The sequence below is a fragment of the Triturus cristatus genome, chromosome 1_2 (genome assembly GCF_964204655.1).
Source record: "Triturus cristatus chromosome 1_2, aTriCri1.1, whole genome shotgun sequence".
NCBI classification, from domain to species: Eukaryota; Metazoa; Chordata; class Amphibia; order Caudata; family Salamandridae; genus Triturus; species Triturus cristatus.
The window spans coordinates 119,857,516-119,884,775 of NC_140580.1; the positions used below are offsets into that span (position 1 = coordinate 119,857,516).

Below are 27,260 nucleotides of genomic sequence, written 5' to 3' on the forward strand. Positions count from 1 at the left end.
AACATAGGAACCTCGACTCCAGATTGGCCCTCGCCTCAAAATCCCACCATACAAGAAACAAAAACCATGGGTGGCACAAATATTTCTGTTCAAGCAGTGAAACTATGGAATTCATTAACCCCCAAACATAAGATCCACAGTTAACTATCTTTCCTTCAGAAGGTTACTCAAGAGTTGGCTCTTTCCAATATAACCACCATGCTCAAACACAAATGGAAGGCATATCCCAGTGTATATAAACATTTAATTTGATTATATGTATCTAGATATGTGTATTTCTGAATATATCTATGTATGATAATGTGTAGGTATGTATCTAGATATTACTTTAACCCTGATAAAAGAAATTGACTCTCTACAATGCGCTACCCTATATTTCACCCTATACCTCTAAATATATACTCTACCCCCACTCTCTGACTCAACCCAAACGTCATTCTACTACTATGATCTCCAAAATAACCCTTTCTAGACTATCCCCTCCGCTATCCCTCCTTGAATCACCTCAAACCTTATTTTAATACTATCATCTCCCAAACAACCCTTCTCAAGTCTTCCTTCACCTATCCATCTTTTGACTCATCCGAAAAGTAGAAAACCAAAGTCCCGGGCACACGTAAGCTAGGTAAATTACTTACTGTCACAAAATGTCACATATTTTCTCAATGTCTGATAATAAATGTCCACGCATTAGTTTCTTCAAGTATTTGATCTTTATGAACGAACCAGCCAACACCTGTGTCACATTTGGGAAGTATCCCGTGAATTCTTCAGCGCTATATTAGGAGCCTCGTTATCGGGTGGTGTCGCTTCGCCGGTGATAATTCCAACCCGGCTCAGCTGTCAGCGGAAGATAATTGAAAAAGAATACTCAGGGTAGCGAGTTGTCAGGAAAGGCCAATCTGGAATGCCGGAGACCTAAGGTGTTTTGAAGCGGAGCCTGCCTGAGAAATCCGCTTCTAGGGCCAGATCGCCAGGGTGCTGGCGATCCCAATCAGAGCGCCAGTCAAACGGAGTACGGTGAGTTCGCAGTGTGTATTCCTGCCGCGGTGCGCTTCAAGACGGTGACATGCACTGGTTCACCTCTGTACTGGTACAGACGCTCCTAATACAGCCCTGAAGAAGTCACAGGATACTTCCCAGATGTGACGAAACAGATCAAAGATCAAATACTTGAAGAAACGAATGCATGGACATTTATTATCAGACATTGAGAAAATATATGTGACCTTTTGTGACAATAACTAATTTACCTAGCTTACGTGGTTTTCTGTTAAGTGTGTGGGTCCACACCCACAGGCAATTAGGGGTTTAGGGTGTTCCTCCATCCTGGCTGCACCATACCATACGGCAGTACGAATACCTTTCACGCAAACATAGCAGGGCGCCAAACTTCCCGATATATCCCAAACCCTTTCTATTAAAAAAGTCATACGAAAAGTAATTTTACTACTAGGATCTCCCTGATCCATTTCTAGAGATTCTTCCCTCCTCCATCTCTCCTTATACTCATTCCAAACCTCATCTTACTACTATGATCTCCCAATAAACACTTTCTAGAGACATCCCTCTTCTAACTCCCCCCCCCCTCCCCCCCAAATTATCCTTTTCAATCAAACTAACAAACTCACATGTCCTCCGCTCAAATTTCACTAAACTAATCCACCACTAATCCTTTTTGGGTTCCTGGGTAGCATGCTACTTGCTGAAAAGCGTGTTAACGCCTCGTCAGGGGTAGTAAGTGCTCTGGAGATACAATTACAAAAAAATTAACGCTTCTTTAAGTCATGAGGCTCAAAGTCAGAGCACTTGAATATTCTGTTTTTTTCTTTCCAGGTGAAATAACTAGCAGCAGAGCCAGCAGGACAAAGTGCCTTTAACAACTTGCACCAACTTTATGAAAACTAAAATAAAATGTTCTCTCATATGATCTTTAGAAAGCGGCGGAGCTTGTGGAAAGGACTTCTATAATTCGCTCCGCTCCATTGTATGCATTTGAATGCGTTTATGATTATCCCCTACAGCGATTAGCAGCAATTTGCATCAAGATGTAGACCGGTTCCATGAAACCTATCAAGAAAGTAGGAAATCATGGTGTAATAGACATACATGGAAAACAATAAGTAAAAATGCCAAATTGGGTACTTTATGCACGGCTTGCATGGCTCGAAAAATCTACTCACTATAGTGAGCAAGATTTATTCAGGACGGGCTATTTTTAGCTCCTACTCGCCCATTCTGGCAAGCCAACAATAGGTGTTCTGCTTGCTCACAAAGTGAATGAGCAATAAAGAAGCCTTTAAATCTTATCTTGTCACATTTCTCCCCTTTCAGAAACAGAGGTCAAAAGTCAGCTTGTCTTCCTACATTTACTTTTTTTCTGTGACTGGAGTCAGAGGATTTTGTAAAGTGAACTGTGTGACAATGGAGATGAAACCAGTGCATGAGTCAAGTACATTACAGTTAGGTTGAATAGTTTATTTAAGTTACTACGCCTGCTGGCCTAGTCAAAAAAGTTATAATTTTTCGAGCCCTGGTGTACTATGGGAAGCTTAGTGGTCTATCACATGTAACACTGCAATCTGTCACTGCACCCACAAATTCAGGGAGGGTTGTCCAGCAACCATTCAGTGGATACACAAGAAATGTTTTGCCATCCTCGTTTCCCTTCCATTCAAGTGCGCCCCCACTGTTGCATGTACACCTCAGCAGACCTGTCAAGCAGGATTTAACACTCCAATTACAAAAAGAGACCCACTGTGATTGAAGCCTTCCTGGCTAGGGGGGGGGGGGGGACAAAGGAAGGGCCCTGCCCGTGTTTCAGCAACATTTGTTGTGACGGGAGGCCTCTGAAGTTAATGCCTAGAGAAGCATGTTTTCCCCCTCCGGAATTCCAGCAGTCTCCATGAAATATAACGATCAAATATGCAACTCATGGGGGGCGTGGCTTGCGACCACCGAAGATGGCCACGCACTAGTAGAGCTGCGCTAGCAGCCAGCCTGTAAACACCTGCAATCCGACATTATCCTGACCGCAAGCGGGTCCCAGTGGCATCGGATGCCGTCGGGAGGCAGCGGGACCCGCTGCGGCTTCCAAGCGGCACCTGGGGGCTCCTCGGCGCTTGTCTGTCGCGGCCCGGTCGGCCGCGCGCCGCATCAAGATGGCGCCCGCCTGTAAAGGCTCCGGTAATAGCGGGCAGTGCAGCAGGCGTCACCCGGGCTTCCCGCGGGGCGCATAGCCGCGGCGGAGGACAGCGGGGGACACGTGGTCCTGGCGGAGGGCTGTTTGGTGGCGCCCGGCCGGCCTCGGAGTTGCTGAGGGGCAGACTCCAACTTTGGCGAGAAAATTCAACAATGTCAGGAAAACATATCAGAAAACAACGGTAGGGACAACAAGAACTGGTGACATCTGCATCCAGCTCAGATACTTTCTCTAGCAAACAGGAACCACAACGGCAAGTGGAATTTAGCCAGAAACCTAAAGACGAGTTCAGAGCATTCAGACAAAACAAGTTCACCGACAAAAAATGAGGCGCATAGCGGCGGCGGCGGACAGCGGGGGACACGTGGTCCTGGCGGAGGGCTGTTTGGTGGCGCCCGGCCGGCCTCGGAGTTGCGGGACCGCCCCCCCCCTGGTTAATGTGCATCTTCCAGGCAAGACGGCGGTAGAGGGAGCCTGCATACCGGACACCAGTGACTCCCCCAGTGGCAGTGGGGGCGCCTAACTCTGAAGGCTACTTAGGGGCGAGATCCCTGGGGAATCTGCACTCGAGGGCGGTGAAAGCAGGTCGGACGGCGAGCAGTGGCTGCAGTGGTGGACCTGGCGGCTTCCCCGAGTCCCCTGGCTCCGAGGTATGGACTGAGGGCAGTGGCCCGGGCGAGACGGGTCGGACACAGCAGTGAGAGGGCCGCGGAGCCCCCCAGCCGGGCACTTCCCAGGACAGGCACACAAGACAACAGGTGCGAGGCGGCGGGGGCCCCCTGCGGCCTTGGGTGGGTCCGAGTGGGCCTGCGGTGATTGAATTTTCCGGAACGCACAGCCACTGAAGGATTCGGGCCCCATTCTCGGGCGTTTGAGAGGGGCTTGTGTGACACTCACGACCGCGCACCGGAGCGGCGGACCGTTCCAGTATGGGTCGCACAAGGCCGCCGGGGCAAGGCCAGTCTAAGCACATCGATAAATACACGGTGGCCGTGGGAAAGGCGCATGGAACCCCCGGTGGCAGTCCTCAAAGGGAACCAGAAGACGGCGACCCAGAACCGTCGCTCAGGGACATCATGGGCGCGATCAAAGACCTGGGGGGCACCTTGGAACCCAAACTGGACTCCGTGACGGAGGAGGTCAACCTCCTGCGGGCCGACTTTCGCAAGATGTCCGAAAAGGTCACGGCGGCGGAAACCGGGATAGGCAGTCTTCAATCTAAAACGAAGAGACTGGAAGACCAAGTGGCCGCTTTAACGAGAAATCAGTCTGCCATTCAGGCCCGGCTGGAGGACCAGGAAGGTTGAGCGCGGCGGAACAACATCCGCATAGTTGGGGTTCCGGAAGGAATGGAGGGGCAATCCACGGACTGGTTCGTTGAGGACTTAATCCTTAATCACCTGAAACCGAAACTCTCCAACTTTTTCTCCGTTGAACGGGCCCATCGAGCACTTGGAGGTAAACCTAAACCAGGGGCCCCGCCGCGCACGATCATCGCCCGGATCCTGAACTATAAGGACCGAGATGCTGTTCTGCAGGCGTCGAGGGTGGCTGGGGATCTTCAGCTGGACAACGCCACCATCCGTTTCTTCCCTGACTTTACGCTCCACGTTCAGCGCCTCCGCCGGTCCTTTGAAGGTGTGAAGAGAGCTCTCCGGGAGCAAGGTGTAAAGTATATGATGCTCTATCCTGCTCGTCTCAAGATCCTAGATGGTAGTAAGTCCTATTTTTTCAAGTCGCCTGAGGAGGCCAGTGACTGGCTGGAGGGATGGCGGTCGGTGGGCAGGAGTGGGAGCCTGCGCGGACCTGGACAGATCTCGCCGAGACCGGAGGCGATGCCAAAGGACACCCACGGTATAGAGAACAGCGAGAGTGCCCCTAGTGGGACTAGATAATGGGGACATGGCATTATATCAAGGTCCTGGGGCCTGCGAGGTGGTAGGGGAGCGTTGATGCCCAACGGGGACATGCACTGGACAAGCTGGTTGGGACATGCACTTACCTCGGCCGGCTGGGGGAGGACCTGGGGGGTTGACCGGGGGCTGCTAGTTAATGTTTATCATGCAGGGTGTAACGTCCGTCACTTATGTATAGCCTTCTTTGCTGGCTGCAAGCCCATGTTTCCTTTTCAGGTTTGAAATGGGGCAGAAGGGACGACAGACACTCTGCATGTTTGTAGGGTGGGAGGTTGGGTACCCACCACGCAGGGAGGCAGGGAGGGGGGAGTTACTAGGGGGAGGGGGGGGGGGGGGGGGGAGTTATTGTTTCAGGGGTGAGTTATGCTCGAGACCAATGCAGTTCTTTCATAGGCCGAATTAGCCCAGAGGGGTCACTGGGGGACATAGGTGATCAAACCAGTGGTAGACCAGATGTCGACGATGGGTAATCAGACACGCATTACAGTTTGAACGTGGAACGTCAATGGGCTGGGAAACAAAATAAAGCGGACGTTAGTGCTCCAATATTTGAAACGACACGCGCCGGATGTCGTCCTGCTTCAGGAGACGCACCTGCGAGGCAACAGATGCAGGGCCCTCGACAGGTTTGGGTATAAAATGGTGGCCCACTCGGGGTTCACGTCGGGGTCCAGAGGTGTGGGCATCTTAATCCGCAACGCACTGCCCCTAATAATATCGGGCACCTAGGTAGACGACACGGGGTGTCTGGTCGCAGTGGCAGGCAGGTGGGAGGAACGAACCATAGTACTGGGATCCTGCTATGTCCCGCCTGGACTTCACTCCTCAACATACACACGACTGGGTTCTTTCCTGACTGGCCTCCCATGGGGTACCCTCCTGCTGGGCGGGGACACCAACGCCGTAATGGACGCTAACATGGACCTATCGAGTGAGGGGCGGAGTCCCAGGGGGGGGGGGGGGGAGTATGGGTTGAGGGACTTCATCTCTTCGTTGGGGCTCAGTGACATATGGCGCACGCATCACCCCACACAGCGACAATACACATTCTTTTCGGCTAGACATGGGTCCTTCTCCCGGTTGGACCACTTTTTCACGAATATTGCCCAGCTGGGCGACTTTGAGGAGCCCCGCATCCTAGCCCGGGGAATTTCCGACCATTCACCGGTGGGGGTGATGATTAAAGGGCCACTGATTAACAGGGCCTCCTTCCCGAGGGTGGACCCGTGGCGCCTCCGAGATGATACTATTAGTGCTCGGCTCCACGAGGGCTCCCAGCGGTATTTTGAGGAAAATAAGGGGTCGGTGGAGTCTTGCATCACGCTCTGGGAGGCCTTCAAAACCGTTCTAAGGGCACAGGCCCAGGCCCAGGCCCTGATAGGGGCAAAAAAGAAAGAAGAGTCCCTGCAGGCCAACCGGCTGGAGGGGGAGATTGAGGAGATGGAGAGGGAGGCCGGTGTATCGCCGGCGCCAGGATGCCAGTCACCAGTTGGCTCTCAAACAGAAGGAGCTTCGTGCCCTAGCGGAGGGTGAGGCGCGAGCCTACTCTATCGCAACCCAGCACAGACTTTACGATGTGGGGGATAAGGCTCTCAAGCTGCTGGCGTGGCTCGAGCGAAGAGATAGGGAGCGCTCATGGGTAGCCGAGGTACGTAACCCTGCGGGCTCACTGGTCTCCAAGAGTGCAGAGATAGCAGAGGCCTTTGCATCCTATTACGAAGGGGTATATACCTCGGTTTGCACCCGCACAGAACAGGAGTGCACAGAATTCTTGAAGGACTTTGCGCTCCCCACTTTGTCGGCTGAATAAACAGACCGCCTGGAGGCAGACTTCACGGTGGAAGAAATGGGAAAGGCCCTCAATTCCCTCCAGTCTGGGAAGGCGCAGGGACCCAATGGCCTCCCGGTGGAGCTTTTCAAGCGACAGTCCAGTATTATCACGGACCCGCTCCTCCGGATGTACCGAGAAGCGTGGGAGGCGGGCAGGCTTCCGCCTGACCAAAGAGAGGCCACGATTGTGGTGATCCACAAGGCGGGCAAACCAGCTGATCTCTGCTCGTCCTACCGCCCGATCTCACTCATAAATGTCGAACCCAAGGTATTGGCTAAGGCCTTGGCAGATAGGCTGCTATCGGTTCTGCCGGATTTGGTGCACGTGGAACAGTCCGGGTTCATGCCCTGAAGGAGCACCCGACACAATCTACGCCGCCTCTTCGGAGTGCTCTATATGACAGAGGAGGTGGGGGCCGCCCAGACAGCACTGATGGCGCTGGACGCCTCAATGGCTTTTGATAGTATCGAATGGCCCTATCTGTTTATGGTGCTCCACAGACTGGGATTCGGTCCCGTATTCTGTAGTTGGGTTCGGCTCTTGTACGAACAACCGAGGGTGAGAGTGAACGGGGCGGTGTCTAGAGCCTTTCCGTTACGAAGGGGCACCAGGCAGGGGTGTCCTCTATCCCCCCCCTCCTTTTCGCATTAGCCCTGGAACCGCTGGCACACTGGATTAGGAGGGATAGGTCGTTCTGGGGCCTGGCATTGAGTGATGAGTGGGAGGAGCGTATTTCTCTATATGCAGATGACATTGTGTTATACATGGCCAGGCCCTACCACTCGATCGCACAGGCGCTACACCTCTTTGATTTGTTCGGTAGCTATTCGGGCTACACAATCAATTGGGGAAAGTCAGTGATTTTCCTGCTCTCAGGCCCTCCACCGAGAGTCCCGACTCGGTGTCCCGCTTCCATTGCTGTGGACGGATTCAAATATCTGGGACTCTACATTACACGGGACAGGGCGGAGTTCTTCGCCAGGAACCTGGAACCCCAACTATCGCGTCTTAAAACTGACGTGCACCACTGGAGGTCGCTGCCTCTCTCCCTGATGGGTCGGGCGGCGCTGTTTAAAATGCTCGCATTGGCGCGCCTGCTTTACATCCTGCAGAACACGCCATACCCGATACCAGCGGGGGTGTTCAAGAAGATAGCGCAGGAACTACGTGTCCTGCTCTGGGATGGTGGCAGTCCCAGAATATTGTTGCCCAAGCTGACGAGGGGGGTCTTTGATGGGGGGCTGGCCCTTCCGGATGTCAGGCTCTATTACTGGGCCTCCCAGTTACAGGTGGTAAATGGCTGGGTCTACGCGGATCGGTCGGATCCGGCCTACAGAGTGGACCGATGGGTAATGCCGCACGGTAATTGCGAGCCCCTGTTGTATGCCCGTAAACAGGGTAGGGATTGGCCGTCACATACCAGAGTGGTGATTCAATGTTGGAGGGAGGCCAATGAATACTTGGGGTGGTCGGACTCCCTGACGGGACGAACCCCTTTATGGCACGGGGACCTGCTGTCGGACGTGACTAGATTGACAGGGTTTCGGGGCTGGAAGCTCATAGGAATCGAATACCTGGGGGACGTCTGGAAGGGAGACGCTCCGCGGTCTTTTTCCTACCTTGAAAAAGAGTATGACCTACAGGAATCCCAACACTACCACTACCTACGCCTCACCCACGCCCTGCGGACGCACATAAGGTGCGGCACGTCCATCCCAGAGTACTCCCCTCTGGAGGATAGGCTACTCCTGGACCCAATAGCAGGAAAACTGACTTCCACAATATACCGCAAACTCATCAATAACATGACGGACCCCCTGGTCACATTGCGGGAGAGATGGGTGGGGGACATAGGGGAACTGGAGAACGAAGACTGGCAGGACGCCCTGCAGAGCCCAAGGGAGATTGCAATCCGGTGTGGGTTCCGGTTAGTACAGCTTAAGATCCTGCACCGAGTATATTACCCCCGCACCCATCTGTACGCTTGGGGGAGGAGCAGATCGGCCCTTTGTGTACGGGGATGTGGGGAGGAGGGCACCTTCTATCACATCCTATGGGAGTGCCCCCAGATAATCCTGTTTTGGACCAAGGTAGTTGACATAATGACGGCAGTGGTGGGCTCAGTGGTCCCGCTGGAGCCCCGATGGCTGCTATTAATGATTAGGAGCGACTCGGACTGGACTAGACACAAGGAGATTTGGCTGGCCCTAGCGGCGGGGTTGGCGAAGAGGAATATCGCAAGGGACTGGGGCTCGCGGACCCCGCCCAAATGGGACCAATGGGTACGGGATATGGACTGGTGCCAAAGGGCCGAAGAAACTATCTACAAAAGCAGAGGTTGCACCAAAAAATGGCTTAAGATATGGGGGACATGGCGGAAATACAGGCAGCCGGGGGGAGGACTGGGACCCTAACAGCTATTGTTATTTGTCTCATCTGTGTCCTTGAAGGTCGGTCATTGTTCAGAGGATGGGTAATTCACTGCATGTATCGTGCTAAATGTCCTGTATTGTTCGATGGTCTGAGCAAAGTTAATAAAAAGATTTATAAAAAAATGAAAAAGAAAAATATGCAACTCATGTTTTCTAATGCTGTTGGACAAAGTATGCCGAATGTTTGAATCAAGGAAACTGACTTTTCTGTGCATCCTGTCACGAGAACACCACCACCTCCACACCCAGGCCTTGGTTCTCTTCTCTTGGACCTCTTCAAATGCTAATAGGCTGGCAGAAGTGGGAGAGCAAGAGCAAATGGGCCTCTAGATGCTTTAGGCAGGGAAAAGGTTACTTTTTAAAGTACTGTTTCCTTAATATTTATCGAAAATTCAACTTCACCACTGAATTGTATTTTTAGCAACTATCAAAAATAGTTGTTTTATTGTGTTTCCCAACTGACAGTGAAAATATCTTATCGGGAGTTTTCACTGCAAGAACAACTTTAACATTAAATTCCTACATGGCCTACCATGTACCCTGCCTTACAGGCCTTAGGGTGACATTGATATTTTAAAGTAAGGTTTTGACCTGTCAAAGGGGCTCTTTTGACAATTCAAATTTACAATTTAAACCTGCAACAGCCAGGATAGAAATGACAGGCCTGCAGCCATGTTTGCGCTGTCACTGCAGTGGATGACACAATGGATGCTGCAGTGCACTACTGATATTTAACTTACAGGCCCTGCATATCCTCTGTACCATATACCAGGGATATACAGGTAAGTTAAATATGCCGCTTTCGTTACATTGAAAGGGGGAACATGCACTTAATGGTTAGCATGGGTAAACACCACCTAGTCCTACAGCCAGCAAAAATATTAGGTGTTCAAAGGGCAAAGAAATCATGGGAAACCTTGCAGAAACGGCAAATTTTCTACAGGGTCACCTATAATGAAGCATAGCACAGGATTGCGGGTGAAATTTCCCTATCTCTAAAAAAAATGTCGCTCAGTACAAAAGGATTAGGTTACTGGTATCCCTTTCATTACACTATACCCCCTTGTGTTATATGCGTCTTTATTATCGAATTAGTTCGTTGTGAACTCCACATCAACCCCGATTCATAAATAAGTAGTCAGGATAACACTAAGACCTAGGCCCAAAGTCACTGATCAATCGGTCACAGGTGGGGTGGCTGGTAGCCAGCAGACAAACACATGAACAGAAAACCTTAGATCAATCCCACAGATAGGCGCAGCAACACTACAATGGTCAGGGAGTGTTGTCCAAACAAAGCACAAATGGCCGGAGAGGTATGCGCGCTCCCAAAACACCATAAAGTTAGATGCCACATGAGTTAGAAACATATAGTCAATAAGGACACAGCATATGCAGTGATCACGCGCTCCCATTGCCGGACATCTGGACATGTTACTCACTGGCCACATTGTGACAATGCAAGGTCGAGGCCCACCTATAAGTTCCATTAGACAACTAATTTACGACTCCAAAGGCAGCAACATACGTTCCTCACCATACACGGATCACCGGAAATTCTTTATTACCTACAATGAACTGTATAAAAGGAGGACACAAACCAATTATAAATTGAGACAGCCCTCAGACCCTGTGCTTGCAACTGTTCTCCCGGCAACTCTGTTTAATTAAACAAACTGTTCCTGTTTTGCCAAATGCCTCTTGTTTTTTCAAAATATTTTATGTTACAGCAATAGTGGTACAATGACGAAAAGCACAAACAGTAGAAATTGGTATTTACGATTACAATGCAAATGTGACTTCAAAATGCAATAACTAGAGAACCGGGTAATGGCTGGAACAGCTCTGCAATCAGGACAAACAGTTGCAGCTAATAGAACACACAGCCACAATAAACGGCAGCCCCTCTGGCACCAGATTGAAGTATGCAGACGTTTGGAAAGCTTCTTACTCCGTTATATTGATCTCCCAAGACCTCATTGTCAGAAGACCGCAAGAATTGTGGTCTATTTTATGGACATGCTTTCTAGCCAATGTCAAGAGGGTTTCGTCTCAACATCAAGATGCCAATTTGGGGTCTGTACTGCGCTCAAATAAGAAATAATAATAGTAATTCAAACTAGGGGACCACCAGTCTGCAATTTAAAAGGACTGCCCGTAAATTCACTCCAATGTCCATCACTGATGTTTTAATGGACAGCATTTACCCTTTATTTTAGACATTCTGGTAAAAAAAGAGGTTAATTCTGACTGTTAAGATGCTGCAGATTAAAAGTCCAATGCAGGATGTTGAACTCAGTCACAGTATAGGCTGTCACCCTGCACAACAATTATGGAAAAACTGCATCGGCTGAAGAAGCCATTACGAACAGCAGTCCGAAATTAAGGATTGTCCATGTAAATAAAGGAGAGGCGGTCACCCTACCGGAGACAGAAATCACTTTGAATGTGAGACTCATTATTTTAAACTTGCATTTAGAAACAATATAACATAGGCTGCCACAAAATATGCAAAGAATTAGGTTCAAGATAAAATAGTACTTCCAAAGTACAGATTATAGTAATACGTAAAATGTTCTTAGTGCAAGCATTTCTTTTAACAACTGTCCATTAAATGTTTATTTCCTAACTTAGGCTGTTAGTGTGTGGGGGAAGAGTGGCGGGATTCCTCAAAGTACTCTTACTGCATTTTTCAAGACAACATGCAAAAAAAATAAAAAATACAGAAGATTTCCAAAGTGCTTTTGTTTTATGCACTATTAAAGAGCAAAGGCTGAGTTCATATGGAGTTCATATTTTTATCTGGCAATGTGGATTTCTGTGTTTGCTAAATTGATGTCCTACTGTTCTACACAGTGCATCCGGGATACATTTATAATCTAATGTTGCATTTCCTGGGGGGAAAAAAACCGCGCTTAGGAGACTTAAACTGCATTTTTATATTAGACACCCTTGACTGTTGTGGGTCTCATCAGCACATCATGTATGTCACAAAAAGTTAACCCCTTCCCTGCTCATGACGGAACCGTTCCGTCATGAGCCACGGTTGTCGTGTGCTCATGACGGAACGGTTCCGTCATGACAATCCTGCCGGCGGCCGCTCCGCCTGCGCGGCGCTGTTTCCCCGCCTGTGCGGGGCGACAACGCAAATGGGCGGAGTCATGACGGAACCGTTCCGTCATGAGCACAGCTCAACTGTGGCTCATGACGGAGCGGCTCCGTCATGAGCACAGGCCCGCCGCGCTGCCCCCCTGCCCCCCCCAGCGCTGCAGCGGAATGTCCGCAGCAGCGAAGGGGTTAAACGGAGGTTTGCATTGGGTTATTGAATTAAAGTTACCTTAATATTAGGAAATGCTTGGGGGTTTAGATGACTGAAAGATGCCAATTAGGTTGTTCACTCTCATACGCTGCTCAAATAAGGTGCAACTTATCTTTCTGAAACTGCTAAATGTGTTCTTTTGGTTTGGGGATTAATATTTGATGTGTTACTAGCTCTAGTGCTTAGCCTAAGAGAGTAAGTGTATTGCACATTTATACCAAACATCTTATTATGGTGGATTCTCTCCCGAGAACCACTTCAAAGATGCCTTCTGTAGGAATTTGGCTCTGTATATACTATACCAAAATAAGGTATAGTGTGCACAGAGTCCAGTGGAACCCCAAAGGTAGTGCGGGCAAGCAGTAAGGCTTTATCAGAGGGTAGTGTTAAGCATTTGTTGTACACACTCAGGCAGCAAATGATGTCACAACTCAAAGACTGAACTCAGACCAATTTGTTTCTTTCAAAAATATTATGTAGTTAATTTTTTTAGAGCCAAGCAAGCCTGGTACAGGTAAGTGTAAATGGTACTTTTTAAGGTAGGTTGAACAATACAAGCAAGCTGAATGAAAATGCCTTTGTTACAGGTTTGTAAATCTTTTCGATACAGTGGAAATTGATGATTGGATTACTTTTCAGATTACTTTATGAATTACTTTTTATACTCAGTGTGAAATGGCTAGATATCACACTGGGATATTTCCTAGAGAAAAGGTAAGTTAAGCCGTTTTTGGTTATTGGCAGTTTTCAAGTTCTCATACAAAACCAACTACACACCATTTAGAACAATTTGCAAGGAAAAACAGTCAATGTATTCCTATGGAGAAGACGTGGTTATCGTTAACAGGTAAGTACTTGGTTGTGGGAGTTGGATTTCTGGGGTTAGACCAGGGTTCCCCCAGGGTCAAGGATGCACTCTCAAACCAACCTCAGCAGCACTAGGGAGGCCGGGTGCAGAGTGCTGAGGCCCAATGTGATCCAATGGAGGATAGGGTGCCACCGGTTGGTGGCAGCTCATGAGCAGGCCACAAGGTTGTGGGAGCAAAGTTCTGGTGTTAGGCTCAGGGCATAGGGGGGGGTCAGAGTTAGCACACAAAGTGCACCCGCAGCAGCACAGGGGCAGCTGGGTACAGGGTGCTCTTTTGGCACTGGGTGCCCTGTTTTCAATGGGAGTTGCTGGTTTTGGATTTTTGCTGCAGGCTCGGTCCAGGAAGACTTCCAGGAGAAACCAACGGCTGGGCAGGTAAGTTGGAGGGCTCGGGGACGTAGGTGCACCTCGGGTTCTCTTCTCCAGGGAGCAGGGTTGCTGAATGCTAGGTGTCTTTTGAGGTCGGATTTCACCTTACAGGGCCACTCGCAGTTGGGGGGGGTCTCTGTGCAGAGGCTGCAGGTGAAGTTGGGGAGTCCTGGAAGAGTCAACTCACAGTGGACTCGGACTCTGGAGTGCTGGGGACCTCACTGGGACGGGTGGGCCACTTGAACTGGGGCTGTAAGCAACACGTACAGTGGTGGTTCCAGGCGTCGGGTTTTGTTGTCCTCAGCAGGCTCAGAGTCCATCTTGGGAGTTTCTTTTGAACAGAGCTGCTGTTCACAGGAGATCCGGTCTTTGTTGAAGGCACTCAGTCAGGTCACTGGCTGAAAGACAAGGCGACTTTTGGCGCAGAATCTGTGGATACTGCAGAGCTTCACCTAGCCTCCCCCACCTGAGGGAAGGGGTTTGCAGAGGTGGGCACACCTCCTGGCTTGTGCTGATTTTTCCCGCCTGCCTTCCCGCCGAAAAGGAGGGGAGACACGAAGGGGGCCAGCTCCTGCTAGCAGGAGAGGCTGGGGGGGGGGGGGGAGTCGCATTACAAAGGTGGCAAGGCCCTTGAAGCTCCCCTGTCACAGATGGCCCTTCCTGGCCTGGCGGAGGTGTGACCACCCCTGCCCAAGAAAGTCCCGAAATATATCTCGTGGAGGCAGGCTGGTGTGTACCAGTCAGGGAACCCACCGGAGGATGGTCGTTTTTCAGGGAGCATCTCTAAGATGCCCTCTGAGTGCACTCTTCATTAAATCCAACACTGGCATCATTGTGGGTTTAATGTCCTGAGAAGTTTGATACGAAACCTCTCAGTTTTCACTAAAGCCATTATGGTGCTGTGGAGTTTGTAATGACAAACAGTCAGCACCATATACCCTTAATGGCATTACTGCACTTACAATGTCTAAGAATTGGTTTAGACACTGTAGTGGTACAGGCTCATGCACCCGTACCCTCACCACTGGTATAGTGCACCCAGCTAGAGCGGTGGCTGAACTATGCCAGGGCAGTGTGTTGAAAGCACGGCACACAGGTATGTGTGCCATGTCGACTGTACACTTTGTTCTGAACCAAAACACGCAGCCTGCAATGGCAGTGTGTGTTTGTGTAAAGGTACAGGGTGTCTAAGGGTGACACAATAAGTGCTGCAGCCCTTAGAGACCTTCCCTGGCCACAGTGCCCTTTTTACCCATGGTATCTTCTACAAGAGACAGACATGTGGCCGGAGAGGTGTCAATTGGGGGTACCGCGTACAGTTTTGGGAAAGAACACAGGCCCTGAAAACCTGATTGGCAGGGTCCCAGGGCACATCAAGTCAAAGTGCATCAGTCGTCTGGCAAAAAGGGGGGGGGTTACTGCAACAGAAACCCAGCTTCCTACACCTTCCTTCTATTATCATACATTTGGTGAATAGGTCTAGCTCATCTTGAATGTTGACCGATGATCTCCTGTGCACCTTAGCCCTCACAGTTTGCAAAGGCCTATATTTTTTCACTAAGTCAGGCTGATAAAGTTAAACGTTGTAGTTCAAATAGTGACAGGAAAATAAATTAACTTGTTGTATATTTTAAGACAGCTAGGATTGAAAGTAACTACTTCCTTGGAATTGTACCTTCTTTCTTTGAATACATTTTGTTCTTAAACACAATGCCAGTTACACTTCTGACACTGTATCACAAAATATACTGATAGCAAAACCAAGGATATAATTCTTACTGCTGACCTTCAATGACCACATAAAAATTGGCTATATTTATCCCCCATTGTCCTCCATTCTGTGATAATTCAAACCAGAGGCATTCAAATAGATCCTGCTCTGCTTTGTAATGTATACAGTGAGAAAAACTTGAGGATGAACATCAGAAGACATCGGCTCCAGCATTCGCAGAATCCTATTTTCCAATGTGTACATTCCTTGCCCATGTATTTTCTCACAGTGCAGGCCTCGAAAAATCAAAAAATGTTACTAGACCTGCAGGTCAAGTAACTTGAATAAACTACTCAACCTAACTGTAATGAACTTGACCAGTAAACTGGTCTCAAATTGTGTGATCATTGACAAATATTTTATTTTAAAGAGTTGCCTTTTTCTTCATTCTCATATGAGTGCACCTTTAAATATGAGAGTTCAGCCTTTCTTCTTTACAAAACAAAACTCTTTTTTTGGGTTAAGTAGACTAAATGTTTGCTCCATGTGCAATAAGAATCTAGCCCACATATAGGGTACACATGATCCCCGACTTGCCTCTCAATTTACTAAAAGCATTGCTATCAGTGCAGAGGCAGGAATGTTTCTTAGTTCATGTTTAAACACTCATTTTTAATAAATATAGTACCTAAGCATGATGTGGTAGCGCACAGTCATTTACAGACCGGAAATGACGAAGAAATTGTCAAAAACCTTCCCACCACCTTGCAGCTTTACTGATAAACTATATAATGTATTAACAATAATCTTTGAAAATTGGTTTTCAGAAAACATTTATCATTTGCATATCATCAATTAATGTGCTCTGATTTATTTTCATCCTATTAAAATATATTTCTCATCATCGCACAGAAGTGCAAAAATGGGCTTTCACAACTACTGTACAGTTGAATTATTAGCTATTTAAATGTGTTTTAGGAAAAACCTGATACCCTACATACTTTCCTTTCAGATTTCGTACAGTAGGTCAGACAGTTCACTTTACAAAATCCTGGAACTCTGTAGTCGAAGAACAAAAAGTAATTGTAAACTGACTTCGGACCTCTGTCTCTGAACACAGAGCAAATGTGACACAATCAAGATTTAAAGGCATCTTTATAACTCCTTTACTTTCTGAATGAACAGAACACGTTCTTTGTCAACTCGCCAGAACGGGCGAGTAAGTCCTAAATATAGCTCTATCAGATAAAATCTGACTTGCCACAGCGAGAGGGTGAGTGGATTTTTCGAGGTCTGCAGTGCTATGAACTCAAGGTTATTGCTTCCTTTTAGTGCAACCTAAGGCTCTTGATATTTTGTACCATGTGTGTCCAGACATTTCTTTTCGCATCCAAACCTTGAGCCGATCACCTGACCTGGCTGGAGTGGTGAAGTAGCATTAGACAAGTAACAGAAAGGCTGTTTACCTGACCAATATTTATAGAAATACCTAGCATTACACAATCTGCACCTGCAGATAATGTTTCTTGCTACAGTCTTGCATCCTCAAACTGCATGCCACCTCACAAACATCTAGCTGCATCCCCAAAATCCAACATGAAAAACTGACTTTTAATTAAAACTTCCCTATTTTCCCTCTCCATTTTTCTTTAAAATGGCCCTCTCATTCTCTGCATGCCTCTCCTCTCTGAGCACAAGCTTCTGTCACATAGATGTGTGCCTTAATCTCTACTATTGTATTTCAGCAAATTGCCCACAACTCATTTTCAAAAACACAAAATCTCTTTCCTCTGAAAGTCAGACTGCTCCAACCCAAAAATACCTAATTAACCACTAACCTTGGGTTCCGAAGCAGCGTGCTTCCCAGAAAAAAATCACTGCAAAACCTCGAAATGGGTATTAAGCGCGATTAAAAACAATTACAATATGTAAATTCAGAAAATTTGCTGCCCAAAAACATTGTGTTTGATATAACAGACTATCATGTTGCTCCACCTGTGAGATGCTAGTCTACTCATAGGATATCCATAACTAATTAATTAGTGCCTTTTTTGTTATGGTATGGGAACAGGAATGTTTCTAAGTTCATGTTTAAAATCTATCACTTTTAATACACGTCCATCAATGCAGTGTGGCAAGACCGTAAGCTCCTTATTATACTGTTGCTGCCAAGATCGATCTGAGGAAAGGGGAAGAATGCTATATAGGATGTATATAATGCTTCAACAAGCCTTTCAGTCAGCACCTGTCAGTCATTGGTCTGTTATTCACATTTTACTTCCACCCTAGAGCAGTGTTTATTAAACTGTGGTCGGGAGACGTGGGTCCGCAACTGCTTTGAAAATTAAATATAATAAACAGATATAGATAGATAGATATATCTCTAACACACAAAATTGAACATTTTAAAACATTCTTTAAAATGTGTGAAGAAGTTTGAAATTGGAGGCTATAAATTAAGTTAGTGGCCTCAGATTCAATTGTGAGAGCAGTGCAAGTGCATCAAACAGACTATAGTATGGATGATGAGCAGCCTCAACTTGCATTTAGAAAAGCTCCAACCTTCCCAATAGCATAAAAATGGATTTACTTTTAATTATAATAGTTGGTGTATATTTGATGAACGTTTGTTTCTGTATTTTCTGTGTATTATTTTCCAGGTCAAGTAATCAAAAAAATGCTTAGGCAGAGGTGCCCAGCTACCAGTAATAACTCAGTGAGGGTCCCCAAAATTCAATAAAGATTCAGTGGGGGTCCCCGAGTTCCAGTAATGATTAAGTGGGGGGGGGTCCACAGACGTCAAAAGGTTAACGACCACTTCATATATTTACGCACTGTCTAGGAGTCTATGTTAATCAAAAGAGAGTGCTGTGTCTGGTACCAACATTCATGTTAAAGAAGGAGAATCCCCCAAAAAATGCTCCTTATACCAGTGGTCAAATTTTAACAAGTGTGCATGTGTGTTAGTTTCGAATCTTCAAATTTGTCCAGTTGCATACTGTTAATGTATTATACAGACCAATACCATAAACCTATTTTGAATTGTACTCGTGTTAGACATATGTCTATAAAATTGACAATTTGTCTTAAACTTTGTCCTGAATTTTGACCTTCTGTCCAGAATAGACCGTACAACAACCCACTGTCCAGAATTTCCTCCCATTGCATGTGGTCAACCTACTTCAAACATACCATTGCTTTCAAGCAATCCTCCTTTAGTGGGTAACCTCTCGTTTTTTACCCACATATTAAGATAGTAAAGTGCAGTTCTAGGGAAAGTAATACAAGTCAGACCTACAATACAGTTATAAAAGACGGTTAACGCAACTATGACAGGTGTGACAGACTTGTGCACTCATCACATGTGCCGCCCATGCCCTATGGTACCCCAGCACTCACCCTCGGTCACCTCCAGAACCTTCAGTTGCTCCTCCGCTGCGGCGCGCACCTCGTGGGTAACGGACAGGATGCCACTCAGGGTTTCTAGCAAAGCCTCCTTCAGGCCCTGCTGCAGGGGAGAGCCAACCCCCATGCCGCCCGGTGCAAAGCTTGCCTGCCAGAAAGGAGGAGCTGCCGAGCCCTCCAAAGAGCCAGCAGCCCCATCCCGGACCTCTCCTAGAGGCAGAGCTGCAGCCATCTTGAAGAGGAGCTGATTCCGAGTGCAGTCATAGACGAGAACTAGGCGGCAGGAAAACGCAACGCGGTTTTCAGTGAAACCTTGCATTACTGTGTATGTGTACCACAGCCTTGACAGAAACGAAACAGACGCTTAAAGTAATGGGCAAATATTTTACACAAATTGAAAAAATAAAATCTTACCAAGAGAATAGCTTGTAATTAGAAAATAATACGAAATGTAAGAGCTTTTTTGCAACAATGTATTGTTTCCCTTTGACATTTCAGCTTTGGAAAAACAAATTCCAGTTCCTCTGTGACCAATCTGTTTACGACAATTTTTGGAAGGGGTACGCCCTGTGACCAGGTCATCTAGATTGCTCTTCGAGTGTCTTTGGGAGTGGGGCTGACACATCTATTACTGAAGGGGCGCTTTTCGAATGTGAGGTTTAATGCGTGATTTCATAAAATATTCAAACACTAACCTCCTATTTCAGAAATTTACAAAACTCTAATTATTTTCAATATTATCAAAACTATTATTTAATTTGCAACACTTAAAATGCTTAATGCCAAGAAATGCTTGCAACTTTTTGACTGAAATAAAATATTGGTAATTACTTCTGGCTTGACAACGTACAAGTTGCTATACATTTGCTGCCAAACTTTCAACTTTGATCAAAGGGAGAAACGTGCCCTGCTGCAAAGGCCTGAATAACGGTAAACGGGGTGGAGGGCCAACTAAAAGTTTTTTTTTTTCCATCTTCAAAAAAAAAATTGTGTTTCATGCAAATACATTCTAACCACACCAAGTAAACGTATAATATTCTCGTCCAGAATGTCAGCAATTGTAGTATTGATGTAGCGCTTAAAAGTTTGAAAATCGTAGCGGTGCGTTATATTCACTGTTAGTCGGCACCCGCATATAATCAAATGTGTACTCAGGTATTTTGTGTGCAATGTATTAAGAATTGTATAATCTATGTCGATTTCAATAGAAGTGTTAGCTATGTTCAAGCATATTGTGAACGTATTAGAGAACTGCATAGAGTTTAGCTTACTTGAACGCAATGTGATGTTAAAAATGTGTAACTTAGAATTCGTGTCTGTAGACTGTTTAGTTTGACCACACATGAAAGAAAGACGTAAATGTCAATACTGTGATTTAGGCCTGCTTGTGTAACCGTAGTAGTGGCCAGAATTCGCATATATCGTTGAGGCGAAAGGCCTGGTATTTTCTTATGTTAGCCAAGGGCAATAGGCCAAAAAGGATTTATTCCAGTAGAGGTTTTAGGCTGTAGTAAATTGCAAGTTAAAAGATGTGAAGTATGTCTGTCTTGCATGATCTCACCCCAGGTGCAAGGACAGTTGCTCGTTAGTAGAGAAGCTCTTTGTTCATGAATTGACTTATGTAGTAAAAGCTAGACATGGGAGTGCATTGGAATGTGCCAATCGTAACTCCTAGTGCGGATGGTGTCTGGGACTCAAGGCCAAGCGATGGACGATGGAACTGGACAGCGCTCTGTGGAAAATTACTGAAAGACGACTCCGCAGAAGAGGAGGTGCGAAGGGCGTGTTCTGAGATTTGGGGTTCTGTATTAGGGAAAGCGCCCCGAGGGTGGAGGCAGATCAGAGCAGCCCAGAGCAGAGAAAGGCTAGGCGAAGGGATAGAGGGGGCAACTTAGACCAAGCTCTCTAAGTGAAGACTTCTTAGGAAGTTTCACTCTGACACCTTTCGACTGAGGGTCTCAAGGGATTGCTAAGTAGGGATGTCATCTAGTACAGAGTAGGGACAGAGATGGTATGGTCCAGTGTCCCTAATATCGACATTGGCTTGGTAGTTTTCTACCTCATGCTTTTAGAAATTGTGCTTTTAGTTATTTTTAGCCGCATGCGGATTCTTCGTAGAGTAGCATTTGTGTTAGTGCCTATGTACTTGTTGTGCCTCGTATTGAGGACTCTGTATCTCCAAATCTTTATGCTGATAATAAAAGCCAGAGAGCCAAGAGATTAAGTCTCGCGTCCTTGATTATGGCAAATTGTGGACAGTAATTTTGATAATTGTGTTTATTCCCTCCACGCTATTGGGCAAGTAAAAAGTTCCATCCGACCAGAGTGGGTTCTAGTAGATAATTGTCAGATACTAAAATGGGCCGGAGCAGTTGGTAGCAGAGACGGATGGTTACTTCCGATAGCAAGGGACGATTAGATTAGATAAGGATAAGTGATCCTTGAGGCCCAAAAGACGATAAGTGATGCTGAATCATCAGATGGCGAGCAGCAGACGGCAGCAGATGAGCATCGACGGCGAGTAGCAGTGCGGCAGAAAGCAGCAGTTCCAGGAGTGAGTATGAACATAATGAGATGTTGTAGATTGCGGTGTTGATTTGTTGTGTGATGTCTTGCGGAGTTGATGTGTATGTCGTGTGGTTGTGAGATCAGGCTGTGAGCGCGCGCAGCCCGGGAATTGTGGTGTAGAAGACACCCGAGATAGATTTTGTTGACCACCCAAAGGAGATCGTGAGGTACCATCGATCACCTGGACCGAGATAGGGGGAGCGAAAGTGTGTGTGTATGGCAACTTAACGCTGGTCGTGGGTTGTTGTGTGTGGATCGGAGTGTTAGTAACCTATCAGTGGCGATCTGTCTGGCCGGACGGGGGCAGACGGGCGCCGATCGAGGTCAACAAGGTCGAGAGACTGTGGACGAACAGTCAGAGGCTGTGGACGGACAGCCAGAGAAGTAACTTAATCGGTTATTTCAGTTTATGAATGGGACGAGAGCAGGCGTGAAACGCGTTTGGAGAAGGGAACTGCTGCGAACGGAGGAAGGTGACGTCAGAGGGTGTCGCGCTGTGATAGGCTGGTTGGTGTGAGTCGCGCTGTTATTGGAGGATTTAAGAACAAGAAGTAAACAGAGCGCGAGATCGAATTCGCTCGTCATGAAGTGTCTTAGGGTTTTGCGAGAATTGTGTAGAGGCGATAAAGATGTGGTTGTGCGAGAGGGAGAAGAAGCCCCTCCCGAGGACACCCCAGCACATTACATGGCAAAGAATGTGGGGTTACACACTATAGTTTGGATCGAGAATTGGCACAAGATTACACAAGGTGAAGGGGAACTAGCTTTCCCGAGGTATGGCTCATTTAGACTAGCGGTGCTGTACCAGCTGAAGACGGTGATGGGGTCCTTAAGACCCTTGCCAAGACCGGCACAGTTCGAAGCATTACATGCGTGGATTAGAGCGGCGCATGATAAGGAAAAGGGAAGAAGTCAGGAGAGGATGAGGAAGTCGATTAGGGCATTTCAGGATGCCAAGTGGGACGCAGCGGAGAAAAGATGGAGAGTGCAGACAATTGAGGAAGAGAAACTGTATCCCTTACTAATAGACTCGACGGGGATAAGGCATGTGAAAGCACAGGAGGAAGAGAGTGATTCCGATGATGGGGTATTGCAAAGATTGTTAGACGAGAGACCACCTCCTTATAATCCAGACGAAGTGGATGATAGGTGGGGTGAGAGGGGAGAAACTAGAAGGGTAACAATCCAATCCGAGACCCGAGTGGAGGGGTTGGTTTCGTGTGGAACAGAGAGTTTACGGAGTCAGTCTGAAGTTAGTGGGAGGATTGAGAGGGAGATGAGGTTACCGGATGCACTGAGGGTACCGGTCACCATTGGACCGATTGTGTCGATATACAGTCCGGAATCGGAGGAAGGAGAGAGGTCTGAACGAGTGGCAGAAAGAACGAGGAGAGAAAGCGAGGAAAGCGGGTTGGAAGGGGCAATGGCCCGACCTCCAAGCCCTGTACAATGGAGTACACCATTGGTAGCGGTGTCAGATACATCTAGGGGCGAAGAGGACCAGAGATCGGGGAGGCCGAGGACTCTGATGGAGTCGAGATCAGATTTAAGGTCATGGGTACCGTCAGAGAGGCACCTGAACCGGAATGTGGGCCAAGCGGAGAAAGCTCAAGATAACTTTAGGAGTTATTCTGCTCCTATAGAGGCACCAGAAGAAAGGAGAGAGAAGGAACCGGAATGTGAATATGATGAGGGACGTGGAGCCAGTTGTCAGGTGTTGAAAGGAGCCTTGAAGGCAGGGATGATAGACATAGTAAGGCTCAAGGCAGAGGTAGATGAAATTATATATGGAAGTCTACCTCTTGAGAGGATAGTATCTTACAATCCGGATGAGCTGTTTTTCGTGGCGAAAGATGTGACTCGGAAAGCACGAATGGCACACGAGAAATTGAGGGGATTGGCGAAGGAATATGAGGTGGATTTATCCAAGACTAGGGTGTTGCAAGGAAGTCATAGGATGCATTATACTGAGCGAGAGTTGGAGGAGAAGAGGGTTGTTGGATTGAGGTCACATGCCAGAGAATTGGTTCTAGCCATGCGGCCATGGCTGACGCTTGATAAATGGGAAGAGAAATGGTCAAAGAAAAAGACCTCGAAGGGAGCGGAAGGAGGAACCCCGGGTGAAGGGTTGTTATTAGCAAAGACCTTTCCCCTGAGGGAAGTGGCGAATGGAGGATATGTGCATGTACCATGGAGCAGGGGGGATTTGGCATCATTTACGAATGATTTTCCCAGGCTCAGGGAGAAGCCTGCCGAGTGGTACAAGCAAGTTGAGCGTTTTGTCAAGATTTCGAAGGTGTTGTGGATAGATCTAAATACCTTATTCGATATTGTGGTTCCGGGAGATCTGTGGAAAGCATGCAAGGTTGCTGTTGATTGGCCGGACTATGAGCCTGATAGGAACATGATTACAAATGGTCCGTCGCCAGTAGTGATGAGGTTGTATGATAAAGTAATTACCTGGTTGAAATCGAAGGTTTCACCCCAAGACATCGATTGGGTGAAAATAGACAGGACGGTGCAGGAGCCAAAGGAGACAGTACATGAATTTTATGAGAGACTCTTGAAGGCTTTTAAGCAGTACAGTGGTCTAGATGAGCTTGAAACGAAGGATATGGGACAGTTTGTGTCTAAGTTCGTGCTGGGTTTGAAGCCCGAGGTTAGTCTCATGATACAGCAGCATTTAATCTGTTGGCAGAATAAGCCCGTAGATGAAATCTTGCGGTACGCCAGGTACTGCACTGATGAAATTGAGTCGAAACACAAGAAGATGAAAGATAACCTATTGCTCATTCAGATGCAAGCTGCTCAGGGACCGCTGAATGGGGGTTCAGCGGTGAGGAGACAGGGAAACTATCAGACAGGGAATCAGAATGTGAAGGGTCAAGGAAGGCCGAGGCCCGTGGACCCTAGGACAGGTATAGACGTAGCAATACTGAAAAAGACGACAGCTTGTCACCAGTGTCATCAGGTGGGACACTGGATGCGCGAGTGTCCCTTGAACCCCTATAATCAGCCACAGATAGAGGGAGGAATGGGTCAGGTCCCTGGGGCGGAACAGGTACAGACGGTGACTGTACCGAGAATGATGCAAGGGGGGACCGGCATCCCGCAAGTGCAGATTCCCCAGCCACCCAGGATACAAAACGTACAGCAGGGAGCTCGAGCTTATTTGCAGATGCCCATGTTCGAAGTGAGCGAGGAGAAGGATATGGATTTTTTGGCTCGGCTGAGTTTAGGCCAAGAGGATGACTGCATACTTAGGGCCATCTTAGAAGTAGATCAGAGAGGACCCTTTGTGGAAGCAGAGCTTGACGGACACCCTACTACATTTCTGGTAGATACGGGGGCTACCAGGTCAACTATAAGATCAGCAGTAGTCCCGGGTGTAGCCCTTTCGGGAGAAAGCATACAAGTGGTTGGAGTAGCGAACAAGAGGCTAGTTAGCCCCTTGACAGAACCGATTCCAGTCAGGATAGGAAACTTTAGGGATCGACATCAGTTCGTGGTGTGCGATTCTAGTCCTGTTTGTTTGTTGGGAAGAGACTTATTGTGCAAGCTCAATTGCACAATCTACTGTACCCCGAAAGGAGTCGAGGTGCAGACAAGGGATGATGACGCGACCTTTAAGGTTGCAAATCAGCGAGTGTGTGTGGAAATGTACCCTGCTTTGACAGTGGAGGAGCTTCCACAGGATTTGAGGGAGTCAGTATCGGCTGACGTGTGGGACCTAAGTGGAGAGGAGATTGGCTTAGTCAGGGGAGTGGAACCGGTGAAGATACAGGTTAAGCCAAACGCGGAATTCCCGAGAACACCTCAGTATAAATTATCCCCTGAAACGATTGCTGGGATCAAACCTGTGATCGAGTCTATGATTAGGCAGGGAATACTGGTGGAGATCATGGGTAGTCCATGTAACTCGCCCATTATGGGACTGCAGAAACCAAGTGGAAAGTTCAGGATAGTGCAAGATCTGCGAAAAATAAACGACATAGTCGTTCCATGTTGTCCAGTGGTACCGAATCCATCCGTGATACTGTTTCAGATCCCATGTGAAGCTGGATGGTTCACAGTGATTGACTTATGTCAGGCATTCTTTTCGATTCCCCTACACGAGGAGAGCAGATTTCTTTTCGCATTTAGGCTAGAAAATCGTATATTAACGTGGTGTCGTATCCCACAGGGGTATACGGAGAGCCCATCGATTTTTAATCAGCTCCTAAAGAAGAACCTTGAAAGTCTTGTGCTGCCGCGACACTCTGTTTTGGTGCAATACATTGACGATCTGCTTGTTGCGTCAGAGACAGAAGACGCTTGCAGGGCCGATACCATTGCGCTGTTGAATTTCCTGGGAGAGAACGGTCACAAGGTGTCTCCAAACAAGCTGCAATACTGTCTACCTGAGGTACAGTATTTGGGGCACAGAATTGAGAAGGGTAAAAGGAAGGTGTCTCCAGATCGCATTGATGCGATTCTGAGAATGCCAGTTCCCTCGACACAGAGGGAAGTTAGAATGTTTTTGGGAATGGTGGGCTATTGCCGCCAGTGGATCCCAAACTTTTCCTTTGAAGCGAAGCCTTTACAGCGGCTGACGCGAAAGGATGTAAGTGATCCGGTACCATGGGACGACGACTGTTTGAAATCATTTCTGAGGCTGAGAGAAGCCTTATGTAGCGCTCCTGCGTTGGGAATGCCGGATTACAACAAGGCATTTGCATTGTTCTGCTGCGAAAGAGAAGGTTGCGCATTAGCAGTGTTAACTCAGAATCATGGAGGTGTCCGTAGACCAGTTGCCTATTTCTCAGCTACTTTAGATCCAGTAGCTTCTGTGTTGCCCGGATGTCTCAGATCCGTTGCGGCAACAGGTGTCAGCATCGAGAGATGTGAGAGCATTGTGATGGGTCATCCTCTTACTGTACATGTGCCACATTCTGTTGAATTGTTGATGACTAGGACTAAAACACAGCACCTCACGAATAATAGGCTGACTCGTTATGAGCAAGTTATCCTTGCAGCCGATAATGTGACATTGAAGAGGTGTGCTGTTTTAAATCCTGCTACATTGTTACCTGTTCCAAATATAGATGATAATGGAGATTGTGAGGACCATGATTGTCTCGACGTTACGGAACTATGCACCAAACCGAGACCTGACATTGTCGATGAACCGCTCCCAGTGTCAGATGAGATTTTCTTTGTGGACGGTTCATGTTTAAGAGACAGTGTCGGTCGATTGAGAGCAGCGTTTGCTGTATGTACCATCACGGGGGTGGTTGAAGCCGCTTGTTTAGAAGGAGTACACTCCGCGCAGGTGGCTGAGCTCATTGCTTTGACTCGTGCCTGTTTGGCAGCCGACAAGATCCGTGTAACGATTTACACGGACAGCCAGTATGGGTTTGGTGTGGTTCATGACTTCGGACAGCTATGGTCCCAGAGAGGGTTTATGACGTCTTCAGGTTCTCCTATAAGAAATGGTGACTATGTACGAAAATTGCTTGAAGCATTGCAAAGCCCTGATGAAATTGCCGTTGTTAAATGTGCTGCTCATACGAAGGGAAATGATTTTGTTTCGTTGGGTAACAATTATGCCGATGAAGTAGCTCGGTTTTGTGCAGAGCAGGGATGCAATTTTACGGAGA

At 47.5% G+C, this 27,260-nt stretch overlaps 1 protein-coding gene across 1 annotated transcript in view; it reads right to left on the bottom strand.

Annotated features, from left to right (window-relative positions):
* The window catches only part of LOC146866931 (importin-9-like), a 264,240-nt gene extending 245,047 nt beyond the window's left edge, over nucleotides 1-19,193 (bottom strand). The window contains exon 1 of the mRNA XM_085614687.1: nucleotides 19,048-19,193. Within this exon, the coding sequence (XP_085470813.1) occupies nucleotides 19,048-19,180 (133 nt within the window). The 5' untranslated portion in view covers nucleotides 19,181-19,193. The remainder of the gene's footprint in view (nucleotides 1-19,047) is intronic.
* Nucleotides 19,194-27,260: the final 8,067 nt, after the last annotated feature.